This window comes from Dromaius novaehollandiae, chromosome Z (assembly GCF_036370855.1).
Source record: "Dromaius novaehollandiae isolate bDroNov1 chromosome Z, bDroNov1.hap1, whole genome shotgun sequence".
NCBI lineage: Eukaryota > Metazoa > Chordata > Aves > Casuariiformes > Dromaiidae > Dromaius > Dromaius novaehollandiae.
In genome coordinates this window covers 85,531,522-85,554,128 of record NC_088132.1, presented here as the reverse complement: position 1 = coordinate 85,554,128, position 22,607 = coordinate 85,531,522, and the positions used below count along the sequence as shown (strand labels likewise).

The 22,607-nt window shown below is 39.7% G+C and overlaps 1 protein-coding gene across 1 annotated transcript; it reads left to right on the top strand.

The window, feature by feature from the left end:
• Window positions 1-359: 359 nt before the first annotated feature.
• On the top strand, window positions 360-22,546 carry LOC135325075 (protein ERGIC-53-like). The gene is made up of 13 exons (XM_064502544.1): window positions 360-660; window positions 1,868-2,022; window positions 2,112-2,219; window positions 5,025-5,086; window positions 5,800-5,899; window positions 7,485-7,608; window positions 8,373-8,431; window positions 9,089-9,221; window positions 10,356-10,546; window positions 10,654-10,724; window positions 16,613-16,766; window positions 17,700-17,821; window positions 19,592-22,546. Exons 1-13 carry the CDS (start codon window positions 429-431, stop codon window positions 19,626-19,628), a joined length of 1,548 nt encoding a protein of 515 aa, XP_064358614.1. The 5' UTR covers window positions 360-428; the 3' UTR covers window positions 19,629-22,546.
• The last annotated feature ends 61 nt before the right edge of the window (window positions 22,547-22,607 follow it).

Below are 22,607 nucleotides of genomic sequence, written 5' to 3'. Positions count from 1 at the left end.
TCCTCCTCTTTACCACGCTGTGAACCCACTCACTGCCTCTCAAACCACTCGCGCTCACGGAGGAGGTGAGCGGACACCGAGGCCTCCCGCGCAGCGCCCGCAACCCCGCCACCCGCCTCCACGGCCCCGCGGGACGGGCTCCCCGCCGCCGCCCTGCCACAGCCCGGCGCCCCCCGCACGGCGGCCTCCGCAGCTCCCGGGCCCCTCCGCCGCGCGGAGCGGCGGGCGGGCAGCGACGGCCCCGCTCGGGCCGCGCCCCCAGCGGCGGGGAGGTGCGTGCGGGCGGGCGGCCCGGCCCGGCGGGCCCGAGGGAGGCGAGGCCCGGCCCGGCCCACCCCGCCCGGCCCTGCCCTTCGCCCGGCCCCCGCGCGCGGCCAATCCGGCGGCGCCCTGTTGGCTGAGCCCGGCGCCCCGCAGCACGGCCCAAGATGGCGGCGCGCGCGCAGCGGGGCGGCCCCGCGGCGGCTACGGCCCTGCTCGCCGCCGCGCTGCTGGCGCTCGGCCGCCCGCCGCTCGCGCTCGGCCAGGCGGCGGCGGCGGCGGAGGAGGAGAGCCCGGCGGCGGCCGCGCCGCACCGCCGCTTCGAGTACAAGTACAGCTTCAAGGGGCCGCACCTGGTGCAGGCGGACGGGACGGTGCCCTTCTGGGCGCACACGGGCAGTAAGTGCCGGCGGGGGCTGCGGCGGCCCCGCGGGGCGCGATCCCGAGGGCGCCGGCTGCGGGGCGGGCGGGCGGGCGGCTGCCGGGGCGGGAGCCCCGTGCCCGGCCCGTTGCGCCGAGGGCGGCCCGGGCGCCGCTCGCTGCCGGCCTGGCGGGGTCGGCGGCGGAGCTCCCTCCCCCCCGGCGGGTGGCGGAGCGCGGGAGCGCCGGGCCCGTGCCGCGCTGGCAGCCGCCGCGGCGCGAAACCCGTGTGGGGAGCGATGATGTGTCACTGCCGGCCGGGGCGGCGCTGGCGCGCGGGAGCCGCGCTGCGTTTCCTCACGCAGAGACTTCGGACGCGCCGCGTCCCGGCAGATGCCCGTTGCTGAGCGGGGTTTGTGCGGCTTAAGTCGTTTGCGGCGGCGGGTAAAGACCCCGCTGTGCTCCCGGGCAGCGTCACCTGCGCTCCGAGGAGTTCTGCTCCACCGGCACCTGGCGAAACACGTTGGTTCTGAGCGCAGAGCTTCGTTGCAGCTTCTCTGCAGTGCTGCTGCCGGGTCTCGGTGTTCTGGCAGAACTTAGTTTAATTTATTTTGGTTAGCTCCTGGGCACAGATAGTAAGTTTTGTCTCTGAGGATTTTTTGACATTATGCTACATTATTTCTACAGAAAGAAACTCTCCCTAGGTTAGCTGTCCCCCCCCCCCCCCAGCAGATGGTCCCCCAAATAAATGTTATTTAATACAAGTGGATGAATGTATCAAAACTTATGCCCCATTATTCTTTTGAACTGCTAAACTGGAAACTAGAGCATTGCATCTCTTTTAAAGAGAAAGAGGAAAAGCAGTGATTTCTGCAAAAATCATGTGGGATGCTTATGGCAGGAAATTGAACCTTTTGGATTTTTTTTGCTTGATTTTTGTTTTTCAATAAGTACGGTACCTTAACAGCAAGACGAATGTTCTATTGAAGCCTTACATTTTAGTCCCATATGGCAGGTAAAGAAGTCCTCTGTAGAACAGCAGTAATTAAGTTGTTAAAAATAAGATATGCTTTTTTTTTTAATTCACAACTGTTTGAATTCTCTATTATAATGTTGTTCTGAAAACAGCCCTCTAGCTGAGGACAGCAGGAGATTTTGTGAGTTTAGAGGGTTAATTAGTTGACTAGTCAAGCAATTGCCATACATGTTATCTTGAATATTCAGCATTGGTTTCTCTCCTTTCTAGATGCCATACCGAGTGCAGATCAGATTCGTATAACAACGTCTTTGAAAAGCCAGAGAGGATCAGTGTGGACAAAGAACAAATCAGTCTTTGAACACTGGGAAATTGAGGTGACGTTTCGAGTTACAGGAAGAGGCCGCATTGGAGCTGATGGACTGGTATTAAGAATTTGATATAACTTAAAAAATAAGCATGCTATAAAAAAGTGAATCTTAACTTATGACTCTTACTTGTTTTCTCTAAATAGGCAATCTGGTTTACAGAAGAGCAAGGCTTGGAAGGTCCTGTTTTTGGGGCAGCTGATAAATGGAATGGTGTTGGAATTTTCTTTGATTCTTTTGACAATGATGGAAAGGTTAGTTGGAAGCAAACGCTTCTTGCAAAGATTGCAAATGCATTTCTTGCCTGTTTCTAGTACTTGCAGCTTTGTGATGAAATACAGTGGGTTTTTTAGCCTTTTTTTCCCCTCTTTCACTTAGAAGAGATAAATTAAAATATGCCATCTTACAGAATCTGACCTGGGCTTCTTTTTCACATAAACTTTTTTGTTTAAATTGGTTCAAGTTTGAAAGTTAATGCTATCACATAAATTAATCTCCACTGTGTATTGATTCATCTGTTCGGTTTGGAGGGGAAATAGCTTTGACACGTGTACAAGCTGAAATTTGAAATGTCCATGCACAGTCTGAAATGTTGTTACATCTGAAGGCTTATGCTTTGGAAGAAGCATATTGCATCAGTCTATGCCACTGCGGAAATACGAGTTTGTGTCTTTCTTCAGGGATGCTCTTTTTCTTGGAACAGATCTGTCTTCAGCAGTTCTGCAACAAAAATCTTGTAGCAGATGGGATGAAAGTTGCTGTTTGTTTTTTCTCCTGAATCTAAAATTCAGTAACTTGGTGATAAATACCCACTTTGGATTTTTAACCTTCCAACCGTCCAAAATGATCCTGGGTAGCTTTAATAATATGTAGTTGGTCTGTTTTGCTTTTTCTGTACTTCTTTGGCTTGCTTTTGGATGTTTCAGCTATATTTTTGTAGGTGTACAAGCCTTCCTTTTACAGTTTGCTTTCAATATACAGCAAACTTCATATATAAAAGTTTTAAAAATGAAGGGGACTTGTTTCTGCTCTTTAAAGGCAAGGCATAGAATTGGAACGTTGCTCAACTTACAAAGAATTATTCCCCCCCCCCCCACACACTTCTTCTGGCTTGTGGCATGAATAGGGACCCTGGCTGAAGATGGAGTCTATTAAAAGTTGCCTATGGAAAACACTGTTTGCCAAAGCTTTGATAGCACTGGGACTCCTCTTGTGACAAGTTCAGTCAGTGTGCTGTGAAACGCTTTTTTGAAAGCGATGATGTGTCACTTCTAGGCAAAACAGAAGTCTATCTCATGCCTGTGTTAGTTCTGACCTGTATTAAAGAGTCTTATGAGCTCCAATATTGAAATGACTGCTTGTTACTTTCTTCAGTCCTAGTACGGAGAAGTTCCTCTTGCTACTGTTTTTGGTGTATTCAGTGGAAGATGTTTGAGGCTGTAACTGGTCCTCAGCATAATGCACAGCATCCATAAGTGGACTTCACCTAGTACTGCCAACTTAAAGCATCCTAATTACGATGTTGGTTTAAAAACTGCAAAGCTTCCCCCCCCCCCCCCAACCCCCCGCTTCCAAAGCTATATGTTGTACTAGAGTTGAATTCATTATTTATGTATTTATTTCTCTGGTGTATTTATTTCTCTGTATTTATTTCTCTGTTGACAGTTTTTATTTAAAACTAAAGTCTTAATATTTTTCATAGTTCTGAACAGCTGAAGTTGCAAGAACCACACTAAATCTCTCAAGGATTTATAGCACATCTTCTTTCTGTAATCGTTTGGAGGCAAAAAAATTGAGAACTCATTCTCTGCTTTGGATTCTGTAGTTGCTTTTAAGATTTTTGTATATGTTTTCACTGTTCAAATCTTTGTTCCAGACGTGATCCACAACCGAAACTGGGCTGCCCATTGACAATCAGTATTGAATACTTCTTGTTAGTAGCTGTCTGCTATGGTCTGAGAGAGATTAGGCTTGTGTTGCATTCATTAATGCTTTGAAATTGAACTGTTGTATGCACCTGGTGCAAAATATATGCAAATATGCTCTGATTTAATTCAATATTACTATTGTTAAACTGAAATAAACAGTAAGAAGGTGACATTTAAAGTATTGCAGTGGCACAGAGCAGGTAATACTGATGTTGAAGCTAACTCTGAAGTCCACGTTTGGGAAGTAGTAGCACTGGTGCATATCTGTATACCAGAGTACTGTTCTCTCGTGTTGTCAAAATCTATATGATGAAGGTACACAGTTTGGTTGTCATGTTTCTTAGAGCATTAAAGAAAAAAAAGTTCACCCCGCACCCCAAACACTGTGAATTGAGAATGACATTGTTTCTTGAATTCTTCGAGTGAGTCTTGTTTCTTTTCTTAAGAGTTTGCCCTCTCTCCAGTGGAACAACATATTCCTCTGGGAGACGATGACTTAAAGTTTTGAAGGGGGAGGGAAGATTACCTCTGAAAACCTGTGTTCCTGTAAAATCTGGGGTTCATTTCCTAAATGCTTGGAGGCAACCAGATGTGAATCTATTTGCTCATGATCATTTTAGCTTGTTCTCACTTTCTAGCAACTTAAACAACCTGGGATGTATTCAACAAAGCTTGTTTAGTTCCTCAGGGTTTTCTAATGACTGAGGTAAGGTCAGCAGAGTGCCAACACACTGTCTGTTCAGCTGTTTTTCCTAGTGATGTGTATCTGAAGTCAGATGTACTAACTCCTCCATTATTTTTAAGGTCTATGTCTTCACTGGATATGAATTTCTCCTAACTATGGTTTTAATATTTATGTATTTGTCAAGTGATGGTAATTAGTAGTATATCCATGACCTTGATTTGTTTTTCACCCTTAGCTATACAAAGAATGTAGCCATCTCTTGCAAAGCGCACAGCCTGACACAGCTATTTCAGTCCTTTTTCTTTCTGTGCATCAAGATGATGTAGGAATAAAACACCTGTAGTGTTTCCGTAGCCCAATGTCTTTATATGCTGTAATCACAGAAAGGCTATCAGTGATTCTGCATATTATCGTCTCACTTTGATTTTTTTTTTTTTTTTTAACAGAAAAACAATCCTGGTGTGGTTGTTGTGGGCAACAATGGAAGACTTCTGTATGACCATCAGAAGTAAGTTTATTTTCAATGTTAGCTTAATGGTGGATATTTGGTTTGGACGGTGAAATGTTATGTGAGACTCTGGGTGTTCTTTGCACAAATAATAAAGTTAGGTAATGTGTTCCATGCATAGGAGTATCAGTATTTAGTAGGTACTGATGAGAAACTGCATTCTGAAAGCACAGATTTTCTTCTTCATGGAAAAATTGTAAAGGTTTCTTTTATATAAAATGTTGTTGCTCATCTGCATTCCTTAAATTTGAGGTTTTATTTTAATTAAAACACTGTCTTGGCAGTGACAGCACAGAAATGAGCAACTGATGGATATTTAAATGGTATGTATTCTTAGGGATGTGTTAACTTAGATAAATGGAGGTATAGATTTTTGGCCTTTTTGCTGCTTATTGGTATCCACATGCTGCTAATAACTACAGAGAATGACTAGCTGAAATCTGATTCCTTGTTAGTGAAATATATTCGTTTAATTTTGGCCTCTAATGGTTTATTGACAACAGCACAATCAACATCTCTTTGGACTTTCTGAGAAGAGATGTGTCTAGCTTACTACTTTTGATCCCAGACCCTTAGAAAAGCTCAGTGCACTTGTGGAATAGCTTCTGCATTTTGAAAAGTTAGCATGGTGCTTCTTACTGATACATTGATGCTTTTTGTCTTAGCTGATAAATCGTAAGTTGTGGGTTTATGCAAGTTGTTGTCTTTTGTAGTGATGGTTCCACACAAGCATTGGCATACTGTCAAAGGGACTTTCGTAACAAGCCCTATCCTGTCCGAGCAAAGATTACATACTACCAAAAATTACTGACTGTAAGTACTCTTGAAATAACATAATAACTCATGTCTCTCAGCTTTTTAAGTGTGTGATCGTTGTAACTCTTTCAAAACCCGAAATAACCCCATATGTTAATTGCAGTATTTTTGAAAATGTTGAGCTCAGTAGTAGAAGTTGGAGCAGAGTGTAGTATGTCCAAATACTGCACAAATTCTTTCAGCTATACTAGTGCATCTGTAGTTTCCTGAGCTGTTATGTCAGGTATTGCTGATCTCTTGGTTTTTGATCTTTTGATGTTGCTTACAGGTCAGTCCTGCTAGTGTACCCATGCATCCTTAGACCCTTCCGTTGCTGTTGACTGGCCTATAGAGGTGTCCTAAAGCCAGCATCTGTTCCTAAGCTTGCAAGTGGTCAGCAGTCCCTGAACTAGAACAGTATTTCTCGTGCTGGTCTGAGAGTTGCTGAGGCTTTGTCAGCTGATTGTAAGAGGTTCCTGAAACGCGGCTAAGAAAATGAAGCTCGTTGGCAGTAGATTTAAATTTGCTATTTGAGGCTTCCTGCCTCCAAGAAATACCAGGGCTTTGAACATTGGAAAACATGGAAAATCCCTAGTGTAGGGGAGTGCCCAAGACTTTTCAAAAACTATTCAGACTGTTGTGAATGCTGTCCAGAAAAGGACAGAAAAATATGTAGTGCTGAGCTGAGACAGCTATAAAATTAAATGTTTCTTTTCTGCCTTCTGATATCTGCTGGAAACATGCTATTTATAGGTATTAGCCCATTAAAACAGACATCTGTCATTTTGTGGTAAAAGTTTCCCTAAAAGTAAACAAGAGGGCATCTAAGAGAAGATGGACTTTGTACTATGTTGTAATGGTCTAGGCTGTTTGTTACTCGTGCATGATAATATAACATTTGAGACTCAGGTTTGTGTGTGGTTTTTTGTTGGTTTTCTTTCTTTTTTTTTCTTTTCTTTTTTTTTTTTTTTTTTTTGGCATATGTGCCTTGTCCTTGATGCTTTATCTAGGAACTCGTGACCCAAACAGTGCTGCTAACCTTAGCAGTTCTGTGACTGCATCTGTGGAGGAAGAGAGACCCTGTCTAAGCTTAGAGTCAAAGTAAGAACATTAAGAGTGACTCTACTAGATTAGACCAAATGTCTGTGTTGGCCAGTGTCTTATACAAATGCGTCCCTGACAGACTGGCCTTCAGTGATCTGCGAGTCAGGGATTTCTTGAACCAAAATTGATAATATTAGAACTTGATCAGTTTTCCACATGTGAATTTGTTTTGCTGCTGCTTATAACTGAGAAGAATATCTTTGTATACATCTCTGAATTTTACGCAGTATGTGCTCTTAAGTGAAGAATAGAAAATGTTGAGTTTTGTTCATGTTAAACTTTGAAACAGGCCTTTTTTTCCTCTTCTTTTTTTTTTCTTAAGGCAAGCTTATGTATTTTATTTTTAAAAAGTGCATTTTTGAAAATAAATAATTCTTGGTTTCTAGCATTAGCTGCTAGGTTGCCTAATAAGTTGTATTTTTGTCCATTGCTCTACATGGACAAAGCAATTAACACAAATGGATTTATGCATTAAAATTACATGCATTTTTCTTTCCAGGTGTTAATTAACAATGGCTTTACTCCAGATAAAGAAGACTATGAATTTTGTGCAAAAGTGGAAGATATGGTGTTGCCACCACAAGGATATTTTGGAATATCTGCAGCCACAGGGGGACTTGCAGGTAACATAGCTCCTCATTGAATTTTTCGGGCGCTGCATTAGGTTAGCTACAAAACAAATAAGAAGATATGTACATCTAAAGTTTTTAGTAAAATACTCTTTAGCAACTGATGTTTAAAATTTCAGTGGACCTTGTCAGTGATAAGATGTTTGATGTGGAATAATGTCGCTGGGTTAAGAGCAAAAACCTGGCCACCCTGACAGTAAATGTTTGGCATGGATAAAATGAATTAGTGATCTCTTTCTAGGACTTGACAAACAACTGTCCACACTGCAGAGACATCATTGTGATGCTGTTACATGTGTTATGTTTTGCGTGTGAGCCTTAAACTGATTTCAATCAGTTCTGCCCCAAAGCTCTTAAGTAACTCTGGAGATCAATTTTCTAGGTGGAGAGAAAATGTTCAGAATTGGGCCAAACTGTGTTGAGATTTGCAAGGCTTGCAAAAGAGTTTTTTTACTGCTAGTGTTGCTCCATTATAGTGATTTTGGTCCATAATAGAGTAACTAATCCTCGCCCCTTTCCAGAATACATGCTCAGGCCTTTTCCTGGCCAGAGCAGAAATACTTTGTATCTCCTGACAGAGACGTTGTGCAGTCTCATTCCCTACTGCATAAACTTTTGAGAGGACTTTGGGAACATGCTATTGGCTGAAGATCCTTTGCAAGTACAGGCTTAACTTGGGAATCTGAAGGGAATGAATGAAAGTAACGTTTTTAACATGTAGCAGTATCAATTAACAAGTTATTCATTTTTTAATACAGATGACCATGATGTCCTGTCTTTCCTGACCTTCCAGCTGACTGAACCTGGCAAGGAAGTAGTAAGTATCTTTACATGTAATCAGTAAAAGATGTTGTGTTTTTTTTTTTTTTTTTTTTTTTTTTTTTTTTTTACATGTAGCACCATATTATGGCATTTCTTCTGAAATCATACTTAGCTGTGCTTTTCTTGGGGGGGGTAAGGGGAAGCATGTAGCTGTGCTGTCATCTATTCTGGAAAAATTAGACGAATACTGTAGTGTTTCAGTGATATTTTAGTTATATTTTCAAGATTAGAATTCTTGAAGCAACGCTGCATCAACAAAACAAATTCTGCTGTTAAATTAAAACAAAATATGCAAAGAAAACAAACTAAAAGTATACTTTTATATAGTATACTTTGGACAGTTAATCTGTTTTGCTTTTAGCTTCCCATTCCTCTAGAACAATTATGTACTGCTAAACAGCATCTCTCCTTGTAAAACTTCATTTCTTTATGATCACAGAAAGTGATGCATCAGGAAAAAGCTATGGGTCTCCATGGAAACTTCTGATTCCACAATTCAGCTTAATATTAATGTGCTCCACTAATCTGATATTTCTCTTCAAATCTGAAATCTAGACATTCTTGCTGGAGAATAAATCATATAGGAGTCTTTGAGAGCTTTAATGATTGGTAGTAGTAAAAATCTCTTTTTCCTTTTGATAATGCTTTAAAGCCTACACCAGATGCAGAAATTCCTCAAAAAGATAAAGAGAAGTATCAAGAAGAGTTTGAACACTTTCAGCAAGAATTGGATAAAAAGAAAGAGGAATTTCAAAAGGAACATCCTGATGTGCAAGGACAGCCAGGCAAGTTATTTGAGCAGTTTTTCAATTGTCAAGGAAAACCTGTGTTTTCCAGGGTACTCCAAACTAGGGCTTGGTACTGTGAAATGCTGATCTTGCTAAGCTCCTGTTGATGTCATTTACCTTATTTTAAAATCTTTGGTCTTTTGCAAAGTGCTTTCTGAAATACAATGTTCCTTTGGTCGTGTCTGGATTGAGAACAAAACAAATGAAACAATGAGAATGATGAGGATCTGTATGGGACAGTAGGAGGGAGAGGTCATGTAGCCCCTTTGTAAAGTGGTGATTAAGGGAGCGTGGCTTTTTTGGTTATTTGAAGAAGTATTTGAAAGCTAATCTTACTGGTCTGCTGTTTCTGTGTTGTTGTGGTTTTCTTTGTTTGGTTGGGTTTTTTTGGTGGATTGAATTAGCCATATTTAAATGCACACATACGTGGAACATACTTTAGGCATCTAGACCTGAAATTTCAGGTTGTCAGAATTAATTTTTGTAGTTAAGGTGGTAAGTTATGACTGTTCTTTCCTGCATTAAATTTCTTGTCTCGCTTTAGAGGTTCTGCACCGTTCTCACTTCATCTGTGTTGGAAATACTGTCCTGCTGAGATATTGTCCAGCCTTGCTTTGTTAATAAATAGTTGTCTTTTTGCCACAAAGCCTTTTGGGCTTTTCTTTCTCATGTTGTTGAAGCTGGGAAAGAACTCACTCAAAATGTGCAAGGTCATCTCTTTATCTCAAGCTACTTTTTAAAAAAGTTTCTGTCACTTAATACCTACAGATCTGTTCTGAGAGACACTTGATGTTAATAGGATACTAGCTTGTACAAAGGTGGCTGTCTCCTAATAATAACAGCATCCCACCTGCATTTTGTGTTGCATTTTATCTGAATATTAGAAGAGGAACTCTGTAAGGTGGAGTCTGGGTTTGAATGTGTGTGGTTTTCTCTGCTCAGTCACTCTAATCCCATTTTTGTATCCTTAGCCTTGACAATGGTGATAAATAGCCACTGCAGAAGTAGTGTATTAACTTACTGGAAAAATTATATCTATATGGAAACTTTAAGGTACAAGAAAAATCATAAAATGCAACATATAAGGAATGCATATATATAAGGATTACCTGTTCTTTTTTTTCTTGTCAGCGGATGATCTTTTTGAAACTGTGAGTGATCGTGAACTGAGGCAAATCTTTGAAGGACAGAATCGGATTCATCTTGAAATCAAACAGCTTAATAGACAATTGAATATGATTCTGGATGAGCAGAGGAGATATGTCTCTGCAGTGACAGATGAGTTTGCCAGAAGAGCTGGTGTTCCAGATCAACAAGGACAGGTGAATTCCAAAAATATACCATGGTTGAGAGCTCAACCTAATTTCAAAAGCATTATCAGTTGCTTTTCCCAAGATATGTTGATCTTTACTACTTCCCCCCTGCCCAGATTTCTCAGCAAGAGATTGATAGAGTTGTGAAAACTCAAGAAGAGGTCCTTAGACAAGTGAATGACATGAGGTAAACACTTTCTAAATATTAAGGCCTTATTTTGCATTTTGTATTATTTTCTACCTTTTTAATCCCATTTATTATTTCACTAGGAGAGTTTTGACAAACTTGAAATGTCTGTGTGTCAGTTCCTTAGTGGCAACAAGTTCAGTATTTAAAAAAAAAAAAAAAGTGTGTGTGTGTGCACGTGTGTGTGTGTCCATGTATACACATATACAATATGCCTCATTTAGCATGAGGTTCAACCTCAACAATCAAGTACGGGGTCTCTAGGAACAGTCAGTTTCTGCAGAACTGCTGGTGTGATAACATGTTACCTCACAGAAACTTCTTCCTCTGGTTTTGGAGCATTGTTAACAATGTGAACATAAATGCTGTCAACTTGTAGCCAGCGAACTTTTTTTTTTTTTTTAAAAAAAAAAGCATTGTAGTATCTTGTCCATGTACCCTATCAATTCTTTTGATATAATAACACAAAAACACTCGCATAAAGACGTTTACTGTAAATAAGGCCACACAAACCTGTTAAGGCTTGTAGGTAATTCTGAGAAGTAGTTCTGCCCAAATAAAAGTGTCTGCACAGGTGGTAGAGTTATTGAGACTTACTGATTGAGATGTGTGTGTGCGTGCATGCGCATGTGTATTTAAGTATCCTTTTTCTTTTTTAAAGAGCAAGTTCTCTTCTTTCCTCCATCTAGACACATAAATAAAGTACTGGGTTTTTTTGGCTTTTTTCCTGTTTTTGCTACATCTGCCTGAAGTACACATGTTTATTATGTTCCACGGTGGTCTGTCAGTTATTGATTTGTATACCACAGAAACTATCTGCGGTTGTTCTGTGTTAATAGCCAAGTCTCTTTGAATTCCCAGATCTGCACAAGTGTTGGAGAGGTCTTATTTCTTATTTCCATTGTAGATCAAATTTTGTGTGTAATTAAAATAACAACAGAAAACCTGCCCCACAGTTCTCCAATAGGAGTAGGGATAGGCCTTAAGAGCACATTGTCTGTTAAAGGCATTTGAAACAAGAGCCAGATCTGGAAAATGCTTCATGTCCTCTCTCTCTCTCCAAAAAAAAAAAAAAAAAAAAAAAAAAAAAAAAAAGTGCAGTTTCCATTTTCACTGGGAATTCTTGCATGGGATACTTGAAAAGTATTTTCAAGTACTTCTGAGAGTTTGGGAGTGGGGGGAGGCTGAAATCATTAGAAAAACCTGACTGAACTGCCAGGCTCAAAGGGTTGTGATCAGCAGCAGAGAATCCAGTTGGAGGCCAGTCACTAGTGGTGTCCCCCAGGAGCCACTCCTGTTTAGCATCTTCATTAATTACCTAGATGGTGGGATCGAGTGCACCCTCAGCAGGTTCACAGACTATGAAGAGCTGGGAGGAGAGGTTGATGCACCAGAGGCTCGTGTTGCCGTTCAGAGAGAGGACCTCGACAGGCTGGAGAAATGGGCACAGAGGAACCTCATGAAGTTCAACAAGTGCAAAGTCCTGCGCACAGGGAGGAGTAACCCCCTGAACCAGTACGGGCTGGGAGCCGACCAGCTGGACAGCAGCTTCGCAGGAAAGGACCTGGGGGTCCTGGTGGACAAGAGGTCGGACGTGGGTCAGCAATGTTCCTTTGCAGCAAAGGCGGCCAACAGTATCCGGGCTGCATTAGGAAAAGGCTGAGGCCAGCAGGTTGAGGGAGGTGACTTTTTCCCCCCCCTCTGCTCAGCCCTGGTGAAGCCACACCTGGATTGCTGTGTCCAGTTCTGGTCTCCCAGTACAAGAAAGTCGTGGACATACTGGAGCGAGTCCAGCAAAGGGCCGCAAAGATGCTTAAGGGACCGGCACATTTGTCATAGGCTGAGGGAGCTGGGTTTGTTTAGCCTGGAGAGGAGAAGGCCCGGGGGGATCTTCGCAATGGGTGTAACTACCTGAAGGTGGGGGGGAGAGGGTAAAGGAGACTGAGCCAGACTCTCATCAGTGACGTCCAGTGACAGAGTGGTAGGCAACAGGCACAAATTGCAATATAGAAAATTCCACTTAGCCATAAGAAAACTTTTTTATTGTGGGAGTGGTTGAACACTGGAATAGGTTGCCCAGAGAGGTTGTGAGTCTCCATCCTTGGACGTACTCAAAAACCTGACTATGACTGAAAATTCCTCGCCTTGTTATAAGAGAAATTTTCTTATGGCACTTTTACAATAAAAATATTACACAGAAAAGAGCACTTTAGTAATAAATTACTTTCATTTACGTTGTCTCGTGAAGGCAGGCTGCTTCCCCTCTCCCCCCCCCTCCCATGTGCCATTGTATTGTGTAGACCCTTTTATTAATCTTGTCCTGATTTCTTGTAGGGTAGATTAAAAACAGTAAAGTGTTTTAAAACTGTACTGTGGTGGAAGTACCTGTCCTTTACATAAGTGCTGCATGCTCTCATTTTACTGTTTAGGAATAATTTTTGTTGTTCTAAGAGTGAATATTTTATGGTCTAAATTTATTTGTGAAGGATGTGTCTGTCACTGATGCATCAATATTTTTTGCTCCAGGTTGCAGACCTGGTTCCTTGCCTAGAGGAATTCAGTTGTGTGACAGTCTTATGTAACTAGTTGGAATCTAATTGTGCTAGATTAAGACCGTCATATTCTTTTGTCAGAGGACATTTTTGCCAGTTAACTCTCAGGAAACTTCTGTATCTGTAGGGACACTTGTAAGTCTCTAAGCGCTTGATAGTTTTGATTTTTAAGATGCAGTTATTTCAGAATGATTGTTTCAAAGATACGCTGTACATTTTCAAACTAAGTTACTACTTGATGTACAGATCTTAACCTTGTAGGTTATATGCTGGTAAAATGTATGAACCTCAGAAAATTTCTGTCTTTGAAAGGAAAGTTTGTATACTGCATTGAGAATGTTTTACAATTATTCTTTTTAGCTGAAATTTCTTTAAGTTGGTTTAACCCTTTATTTACAGTAGTTCAAACATTCATTATCTTTGGTTTAAGAAAAAAAAATTCCTATAACTTCATGTAGTAGTATATAAGCAATTGTGGGGTTTTTTTTTTTTTCCAGCATTAGTTCAAAGGCAGCCTCTTGTGATTCATTTAAGTAGGTCAGGTTTTTGTAGAATGAAGATTAGAGTGCTTCCATTTTTTGCACTTGTTCTTCCAGGAAAGCTCTTACGTTAATATTCTTGACAAATCTTTATACCTAGCAAGCAAATTAGATTTTCTTGTTAACATTGGCAGTCTGCCCTTTTAGTGACTACTTATTAGGTATGAGTTTGCGTAACATCATCTTAATATTTTTCTTAGATTAAAGAAACGTTTTATTTATAGATAGAAATGAACAGCCCACTGTTGCCTTGCTGGTCATCCCGGAGGAAAAGGACTTACTAAGTAATTTTCTTGTCAAGATTTGTGGATTTCTTAATCATCTGATTACAGAAGAATGTCGCATGTTTATACAGTAGAAACTAACTGCATGGTATTGTTTATGTAAGAGTAACATAAATTAAATTTGATATAGAGCGTGTCTATTTAGGGAAATTATTTTGTTTTTAACAACAAAAGTGGATGAGTCTGGGGGAAGGTAGGTGTGCAGATTTCGGTTCATTACATAGCAGGTGATATTAGAAGTAGGGAGAAGTACAAATTCGGAATCATGTAATTGTACTCTAGCGCTGAAAATTGTGGGGAAAATAAATGTGATGGTTGTGGAGGGGCGTACTTACTGTCAGCGTTTTATTAGACAATGGTCCTGATGGCGGCTGGGTACAGATTGCACGGGTTATTTAAAACAAAACAAAACCCAAACTTTCCTAGAGTGAAAACTTTCTTCTAAAATAGGTTATGACAACCCTAATTCAAAGCACAGGTAAATATTACACAATTGACTTCAAATATTCTATACAATGACAATAATACATAAATAAGTTCCTGGATGAAGTATATGCTAATTTAGCTCAGCGTAGTTGGTTTTTTGCCTTCATTCTGCATGTATAAACACTACTGATGCAAAGCCAGAACTGTAGAATGAGAGGAGGCAGGAGAGCTGCTTTGACAGGTTTGGTTCGCAGTGGCCTGCAGAAGCAGACGTGGTTTTTTGGTAATTCTGCAACATTAAAAACGAACTTAATGAGCTAAATACTGAAAGTTTTGCAGAAATTCATGGCTGTCTGGCCTACAGTGCACTACATTATCTGTAATCACTGGAAATGTAACTGTGGAAAGTGGTTGATCTTCTAGTTCCTGCTGTGAATGGGGTTGAGCTTTCATAAACATGAAAGGAAAAGGGGAGTTCCTGGATCTTTTTGTTCCGCAAGTGAGGAGAGCTTTCTTTGTTATACTGGAAATGTGCCGAGTAGTGGAAGTGCAGTATGTTAAATTGATTTGTGTGTCTGTGTGGGATTTTCATGAGAAAAATGAGTCATCTTCAGCTTGAAGAAAAGTTTATTGTTAATCCAACCTTTAGCAGGGACTGTAATTACCAAGTTTGCTGAAGTGGTGTATCTGCAACCTGACGGAATTGTGAAGTGTAAGTTAATTCAGTGGGTAGCTCTGCTTTGGTATGAAGCTGCTTCAGGTAGCTGAAACATGCTGCGTTGCTGTCCCATTGGAGAGACAGCTGCTGTGAACTAATCTAACAACATATCTATGCCTTGCCATCTTTACTTTTAGAGAGCTGACATAGTGCCTTCTAATATATATATAGCACCTTCACTGTTTTTTTTCTTTCTTCCTGTTTTTTTTTTCCTAAATGGAATTGAGTTGATATTTAATGGCACAAAGAGCAAGTGATGCAGAGCTTAAAGGTGGATGCACCTTCATGAAGATTATTTGTTAACGTTTAAGTTTTGATGCTTAACTTGCAGTTTTCACAGTGAATCAGTTAAAAATTAAATAATACAATTTTATATAACACTAATAAATATGATTATGTATTGCTGTTCCAGTGACGCAAAAAGTTGTGTTCAAGCCAGGTTACCTTTAAGTGAAAGCTAAATTGCTGATCAGCAAGGCCTTTACCTTGAAGGTATGAGAGTAAGCTCTCATCAGAACAAAACGTAAAGTTTTAAGTAAATTAAAAAGAAATCCAAAGACATACATTTTGATTGTTTATTCTGTTAATAACAAAGAGATTAACATTCACATGATAAATATTTTAGCTGTAGCGTAATCCTCTTTGCAACTGAAAAGAGTCATCACGGGAGCAAAAAATTATATAAACATATTGATTAGAGATTAAATGTTTTCCCCCATTGATTAGTTTAGCTTGAGCAAAACTAGTTATGGAGCCTCAAGTTTTTATGGATTTAATTTGATTTGTTGTAGCAGCAAAATGAATACATGTGAAGACAGTATTAAGTATTATGACAATGCAAAAGGGAAATGAGTTTCTCATATAAATGGTAATCATGACACAAGGATGTATCTAAATCTTTTCTTATCCCTAAAGCCTCTTCTTTATTTCTTACATGACTGATTTTTTTTTTTTTTTTTTTTTTTGGAACAGCTTTTAGCTTTCTTGAAAGATTTCATTATACTGTGTTTATCCTAAAGCCTTGGCCATAGCCTCAGATTCAGACCACTTGTTTTAGACTCCATCAAACAGTCAGGCAGAGCAATTTTCTAGTAACAGGATATTTGCCAGATCTTGCTTTCAGCATGACTTTGGGACATGGTGCACTGTACAAATTGAAACTCTGTGGGGAATTAAATTAAAAAAAAAAAACACCTTGGTTAAGGAACTGTTTCTTCATAGGTATTCTTAGAAGATAAGAAATGTGTCCTACCTTTTGGGAAAACTACATACTTCAGATGAATTTTAATGGGCTAAAATGTGTCCAGCATTAAATGCTGTTTATGAAAAATTGTTTTGTGCTGAAAGATGTGTTGCTGTCTTGTTTCAGAAGTTCCATGGCTGACACGCTGAGGTTGGTCAGCGGAGCTCAACATCCTGGCTCTGCTGCAGGAGTCTACGAAACAACTCAGCACTTCAATGACATCAAAGAACACCTTCACGTAGTAAAGAGGGACATTGAGCATTTAGTACAACGAAATATGGTAATTTATGTGCTGTTAGTGTGAAGTGTGACTGTAGTACTTCTTTATTTAGCTGTTAGTAAAAGACTGAGATGAGCCAGTGTGCAATTTACTGAGCTATTAATCCTTCATTAAGCTGCTTCACTAAAACTGTTCTGCCTTGACCTGACATCATGATCTGTCTTGATGAGAAGTTTGGGCGAAGAGCGTGATTTTTAGTCTAATATCCTGTGGAAATGAGGCCAAGCAGTTAGGCTTTCTAGGTGCTCTTTTGTGCTTGTCATGCTACCTAGCAGTTCTTGAACCTGTTGGCCAGTTGTTATCAAAAGTTGCAGAAATGTAGGGTTTTCTATTACAATTTAAATTCCTATGCACTTTGTTTTTTAAAAAAAAAAAAACAAAAAAAAACAGAGAGAGCAGTTGGACAGCACAAACCTGCTTAATGAATGAAAAGCTGCAGCATGAGTTAACTTACATTAGGCACTGAAAAATCTTTACAGAGGAGACTCTCTAAGCGTCTGCACAGAAGGGAGAGCTTTGAGGGGGGGGAACCCAGCTTCTGCTGAGGGTCTCTTGAGTATGAAAGATAGATGTTCACACATTCAGTAGCACTTTAGCCTAGTGTAAGTAGCAGTTAAACTGAAATTGTTTATGATGATCACATACAAGCTTTTTAATTTCTGGGATAATTTACCAAAGATTTATTCTTTCCTCTATAGCCCCTGGATATGGCTTATCTGAGAAACATAAAGGTGAAAGGGGGGAAGTGAGGCAGGGAGTTATATCATGACTTTCTCACAAAGTAGTTGTCACTTTTTTCCTCTGCATTTTCTGCTTGTGTTCTAATTCTAGATGATGTTGAAAAGATCTTGTTTTGTTTCTTAAATAGAAATCTTTTGATGACATCTATCTTGTTTGCTCTTTTCTAAAATACTGTTTTTCTTGTTTTTCTAGCCATCTAATGAGAAATCAAAGTGTCCAGACTTGCCACCGTTTCCATCGTGTTTATCTACAATGCACTTCTTCGTATTTGTAGCAGTGCAAACAGTGTTATTCGTTGGCTATATCATGTATAGGTAAGTGTGTTTTTCTTTGAAGACAATGGGAGAAATGAAGACAATGGGAGAAATGATTTTGGAAGTTCTGGCTTGATATGCAGTTGAAATGCTATGGTTATGTTAAAGTTTTTTTAAAACAAACAATCATTCAAGTTGGAAGTGACCTTGGGTGGTCTGTATTCCAACCTTCTGCTCCAAATAGGGTCAACACCAAATTCAGACCAAGTTGTTTAAGACTTACATTAGTCAGGTCCTGAAAACCTGTAAGGATGGAGAATCCACTGCGTCCCCAGACCCCTCTTGTAATGTTTAATTATCATAATGAAGGTTTTTTTATTTTATTTTCCTGTATATCCAGTGGGAATCTGTTTCACTGGATATACACTGTTTTGCTTTGACTGTTGTGTCTCATTCTCATAACATGCATCTCTGTAAAAAGCCTCTCTCTGTCTCCTCAATAACATCCTTGTGGGTATTGGAAAGCTGCTGTTAGTTGTGGGGGGAGGGAGGTGCAAAAGCCTTTTCTTGTGCAGTCTGAACAGCCCCAGATCCCTCATCCTCTCCTCTTGAGGCGTGTGCTTTAGTCCTTTACCATCCTTGTGGTCCTCTGCTGGACTTGGTGAAGTTTGTTAACAGGTTAACAAAGTCTGATGTAATCTGGGATTTGAGTTCTTTCTGCTATATGTAGTTACAAACTGTTTATCTCATCTGACAAGACAAATGCAAATTCCTCAGTGAACTTTTCATATGATACATATCCTGTGGTTCTCAGCTGCATTCTAGGTTCAAACCCCGTGGAGGTATGTTGATGGAATATTTTGAGGAAATTATATGAAGTTTCTTGATGTCAGGCTTGCCTAAAAACTGTGTTGTGTAGGGGAGGGATGAAGGTTTATTGCTAGTGTCTGGAGGTTTTTAAACAAAACCTAATTGGGCTGAATGTTGGCTGTGTTCTCCTCCTCCTCCTCGTAATGTCATTATGTTCAAATTAAAACTGGTGGTGGTGGTGAGGAACTCTCAAGGATAAGTATCTGCTTGTTCAGTGGTCTTCCTTTTCCCCTGCCCTCCAACAGAATAAGGAGTAGGGCCCAAAACAGCTACAGAAGGCAAAAAGGTTTATTCTGCAAAGAAAACACGGTTGCCTCTGTGGCAGGATAAGTAGTATTAACTTGAGAGGACAGTTGCTGATAGCACTGACTGTTACTGTGTCTCTGCTTCTCCACAAGGTGAGAGAGTGCATTTTCTATGTATTTGTCAACTGGAAAGGTGGCTTCCAAGATAAATGAGGATCCGGTCCCCTTCAGTTCTTTGTTGCCCTTGTGATTCTAGCATTTTTGTGTGGTTGAGCCATGGTACTTGTATCAATTAAGAAAATGAATATATTCTTTGTCAAAGAGAAAAGGAAATCCTATATCCAAGCAATTTCTTTGACTGCTTAGTTGCATGTTTCCTTTTCTGTCATGATCTTTAGGCAAATCAGATGCTGAGAAGCTTTAGAAAACAAGAAAAAAATTATATACTCTTTCAGTTTCTGGCATCTACCCAGAATGTTTTGTTTCCATGTGTCTGATGCAAAGTTGGAACTGTAGTCATGCTTTCAATGCTTTTGTGATGGAGAATATAATACAGTATTTTTGTGATGTGATGTGTATTTGGTTTCCCTAAATCTCTGTGGAAGAGGAGCAGATTCTTTTATCTCAAAATAAAATAAATATTTCTTTACTTAAACCAGTCAGCTAGTTTTCTACTTTAAGTACTTCATGAATTTTCTTCTGCTTTTTCTTTCAGGAGTCAACAAGAAGCAGCAGCCAAAAAGTTCTTTTGATGACTTATTCCTTTTGTGTGTACATATCAGCAGTATGTATGCACAGAAAATTATACAATTCTGTAAATGAGGGAAAATTTAGTGTTTGATATACTTCAATACTGTAAATTATTGCATTTTGTTAAACAAAATGAGTTATTGTTTAAACCGTTAATATTAAAGTTAAAAAAACAGACCGGAGAGCAGTCGAGCAAATACTAGGTAGGGGAAGGCTGTGAACCTTATCTAGGTCTATGTTTTCAGCTAAGTTTCTGATAAATACTGGAAGATAAACATGGTATTCCTCTGGGTTTGTTAAAATTCAAGAAGACTGAATTGAAACACAAAGATTTGGTGGTTGTCGATAATAAAAATTGCAAACTGATGATGTGTGCAGAAAGCCTTCCCCTAAGTATCCTGACTTTTTTTTTTTTTTTTTTAAACGAACAACAAACACTTCTCTATTTTGGGGGGGGGGGGAATGTTGTTATGAATGTTTCATTTCTTTGCCATTTGGATTTAATGGTTTTAGAATGTTTTAGTAAATTCTAACTCTTCATGAAATGTAGATTTACAAACATTTTTTAGTATGCGGACACAGACAGGCTTTTAACAGTCCGACTGTTGGTATCTGGTATAGAAGGCAAACAATGCAGAATAAACAAACAAAGGCTTACCTCCCTATTCTGGGTTTTGTTTTTAGGCAGTGAGAGAAAACACTGATGAAGTAGTCTCTTTAGGTATATCGTGGGATTGATTTCTTTGTAGTTTCAAGACTGTATGTAATTTTGTTTAGAGATTTGTAGAAACTTTTCAGCAAAGACATTGGTTTACACTTTTTCAGATCTGATTTTGTTAAGGACATATTTAGTCTGGGAATGTGCTTTACTTCTATAAAGCTCTCTTGTGTCTTTCTTGAATCAAATATGGATGCTTTGATTTAAAATCTTGAAGCAGCAAGTATTCTAAACTACAGATATTGAGTGTTACCCATTTCTTTACAAGCTGTTGCTTCAGACATGCTTGTTAATCCAGTACCTATTGCAGAACCAGTATTGTGCATCAACTCCTGGTTTAATATCAAGGGAATAAGACTGAACACGTGTTTTTGATATTACTTACCGCGTGAAATTTGCTTCAGGAAAGAAACAAAGCAGATAGCCCAAATTGGGAATGTGAAAGGGATTCATTTTGCCTTGTTTACATATCTGTGGTAACTTTGTCCTTGAGTTGCTTATGTGTAGAGTTGGGATAGAATTTTTAAATTCTATATAATGCACAAACACATCAGAATATTTCACTTTTAATTAAGAGTCTCTTTATCTGAAAACCTGCAAAAACTATCTAGAATCTAACATACCACTTCTGCTCCTTCGGAGTGCAATACATGTTGCCAGATTCACTGTAATGAAGAACACTTTAGTATTGTGCCTGACAATTTGGAGAAATGATAAATCTATGCAATACATTTTATTACTTAAATTACAGAATGTCCAGAAAGTGAGTGTCTGTGCTATACCAATAAAATGATACTACCTACACACCTATCTATATAGCTACAGTAGGTAGTACACTGTAAGTGGTATAGCTTAATAAATTCATTTCTGAATTTTAGAAGATTTTGTTTGCTATACTAATTGGGGAAGCTACTGCCTCAACCTAATCTTGCTGAATAAATAGGGTAAGTCAATAAAAGAACCTTTCAGAGAACCACAGTAACATGGGAATTTATTCATTCAGTTCTTCTCACACCAGCAAATATTTACAGGTGCCTTGAATCTAAGCTATTGCAACCCTGACTCTATTCACTAAACTTAATATATTGTCTTAAATTGTTCTGAAAATGTAGTGTTGTTCCTTTCAATCCCTAGCCTTCCTGCATCAGTGCAACACCTAAACAGAACTCCCTCTCTCGCAGCAGGCTTTGCAGGAGCTTCTGTATGGAAAGGCTGGCGACTGTATTCTGAAAAGCAGGTCCGTGTATCTGGCATAATGAGGAACAGCTCTTAAGTGCAAGTTGGAGGAAGCGTGTATTTCTCTTTACTGTGAATTTCTCCAACTACAGCTTGGTTTTAAAAAGCTGAAGCAGACCGTGCTATTGTGTCTTGTGTTAGGAAGAAGAGAAGGCTGGGGGTGGTGTCTAGGGACAAACTTGCACCTACGGTTTCATTTTCAGTATGGCGCTCAGCTACTGTGTTTATGCTGCTAATAGATCTGACCTGTCTCCCATGTGTAACTGGGAAACTTTTGCATTAGGGAGCAGAAGGTCTAAAGCGTAACATCTGAAAAGTGATGCTTCGATTCATGTCTAGTTTAGGCCATATTCATCTCTCCTTGGAACTTCCATAATTGCCTTGCCGTTCACTGGAGCAAATGAAAACTCCTGATTATCTAGCCCAAACTTTGTCCTATCTGTTCTTAAAGTGATTGCAACAAATTCGGACTTTAAGACTATTTATCAGTGGAAGTAGCCTCTGGTTATGGCTACTAGAAGTTTCTTTCAATGCTGTTTCATTTTGTCAACATGTTTCATTTTGTCAAGTAAAATTTCAGGACTAGAAGAAGACAACTTGGAATCCACTCTGACGATATGGAGGAGAACAAGTCTAGTAGTATTGAACTGTGGATGATAAGTAGCAAATATTATTGGGCAGTGACAAGAGAAACCCATTGTACTGGTCAGAGTATGTTAAGTAAATCATCATGCCTGAATCCCTTAAGCAAAATCCACAATCATGTTTGTAAATTGCTGGCTTCCTGTTTAAGGAAAATTTGGCTCGTACCGATGCATCATTTACTGAAACAACCAGGACTGTCTGTCTACTGTGCTAAAAATTCAAACGGCTGACATTTCCATATGTTTGTTTCTGGCTAATGTAACTTGACAGTTGGAGTTCAAAGATAACCTTATTTGAATAAAGATACATATTTTCGGTAAACTTCTTTTCTCTTCATTTGATACATGTCAGTGAAGTCCTTGTGCTGTTACGTTGCCACGGC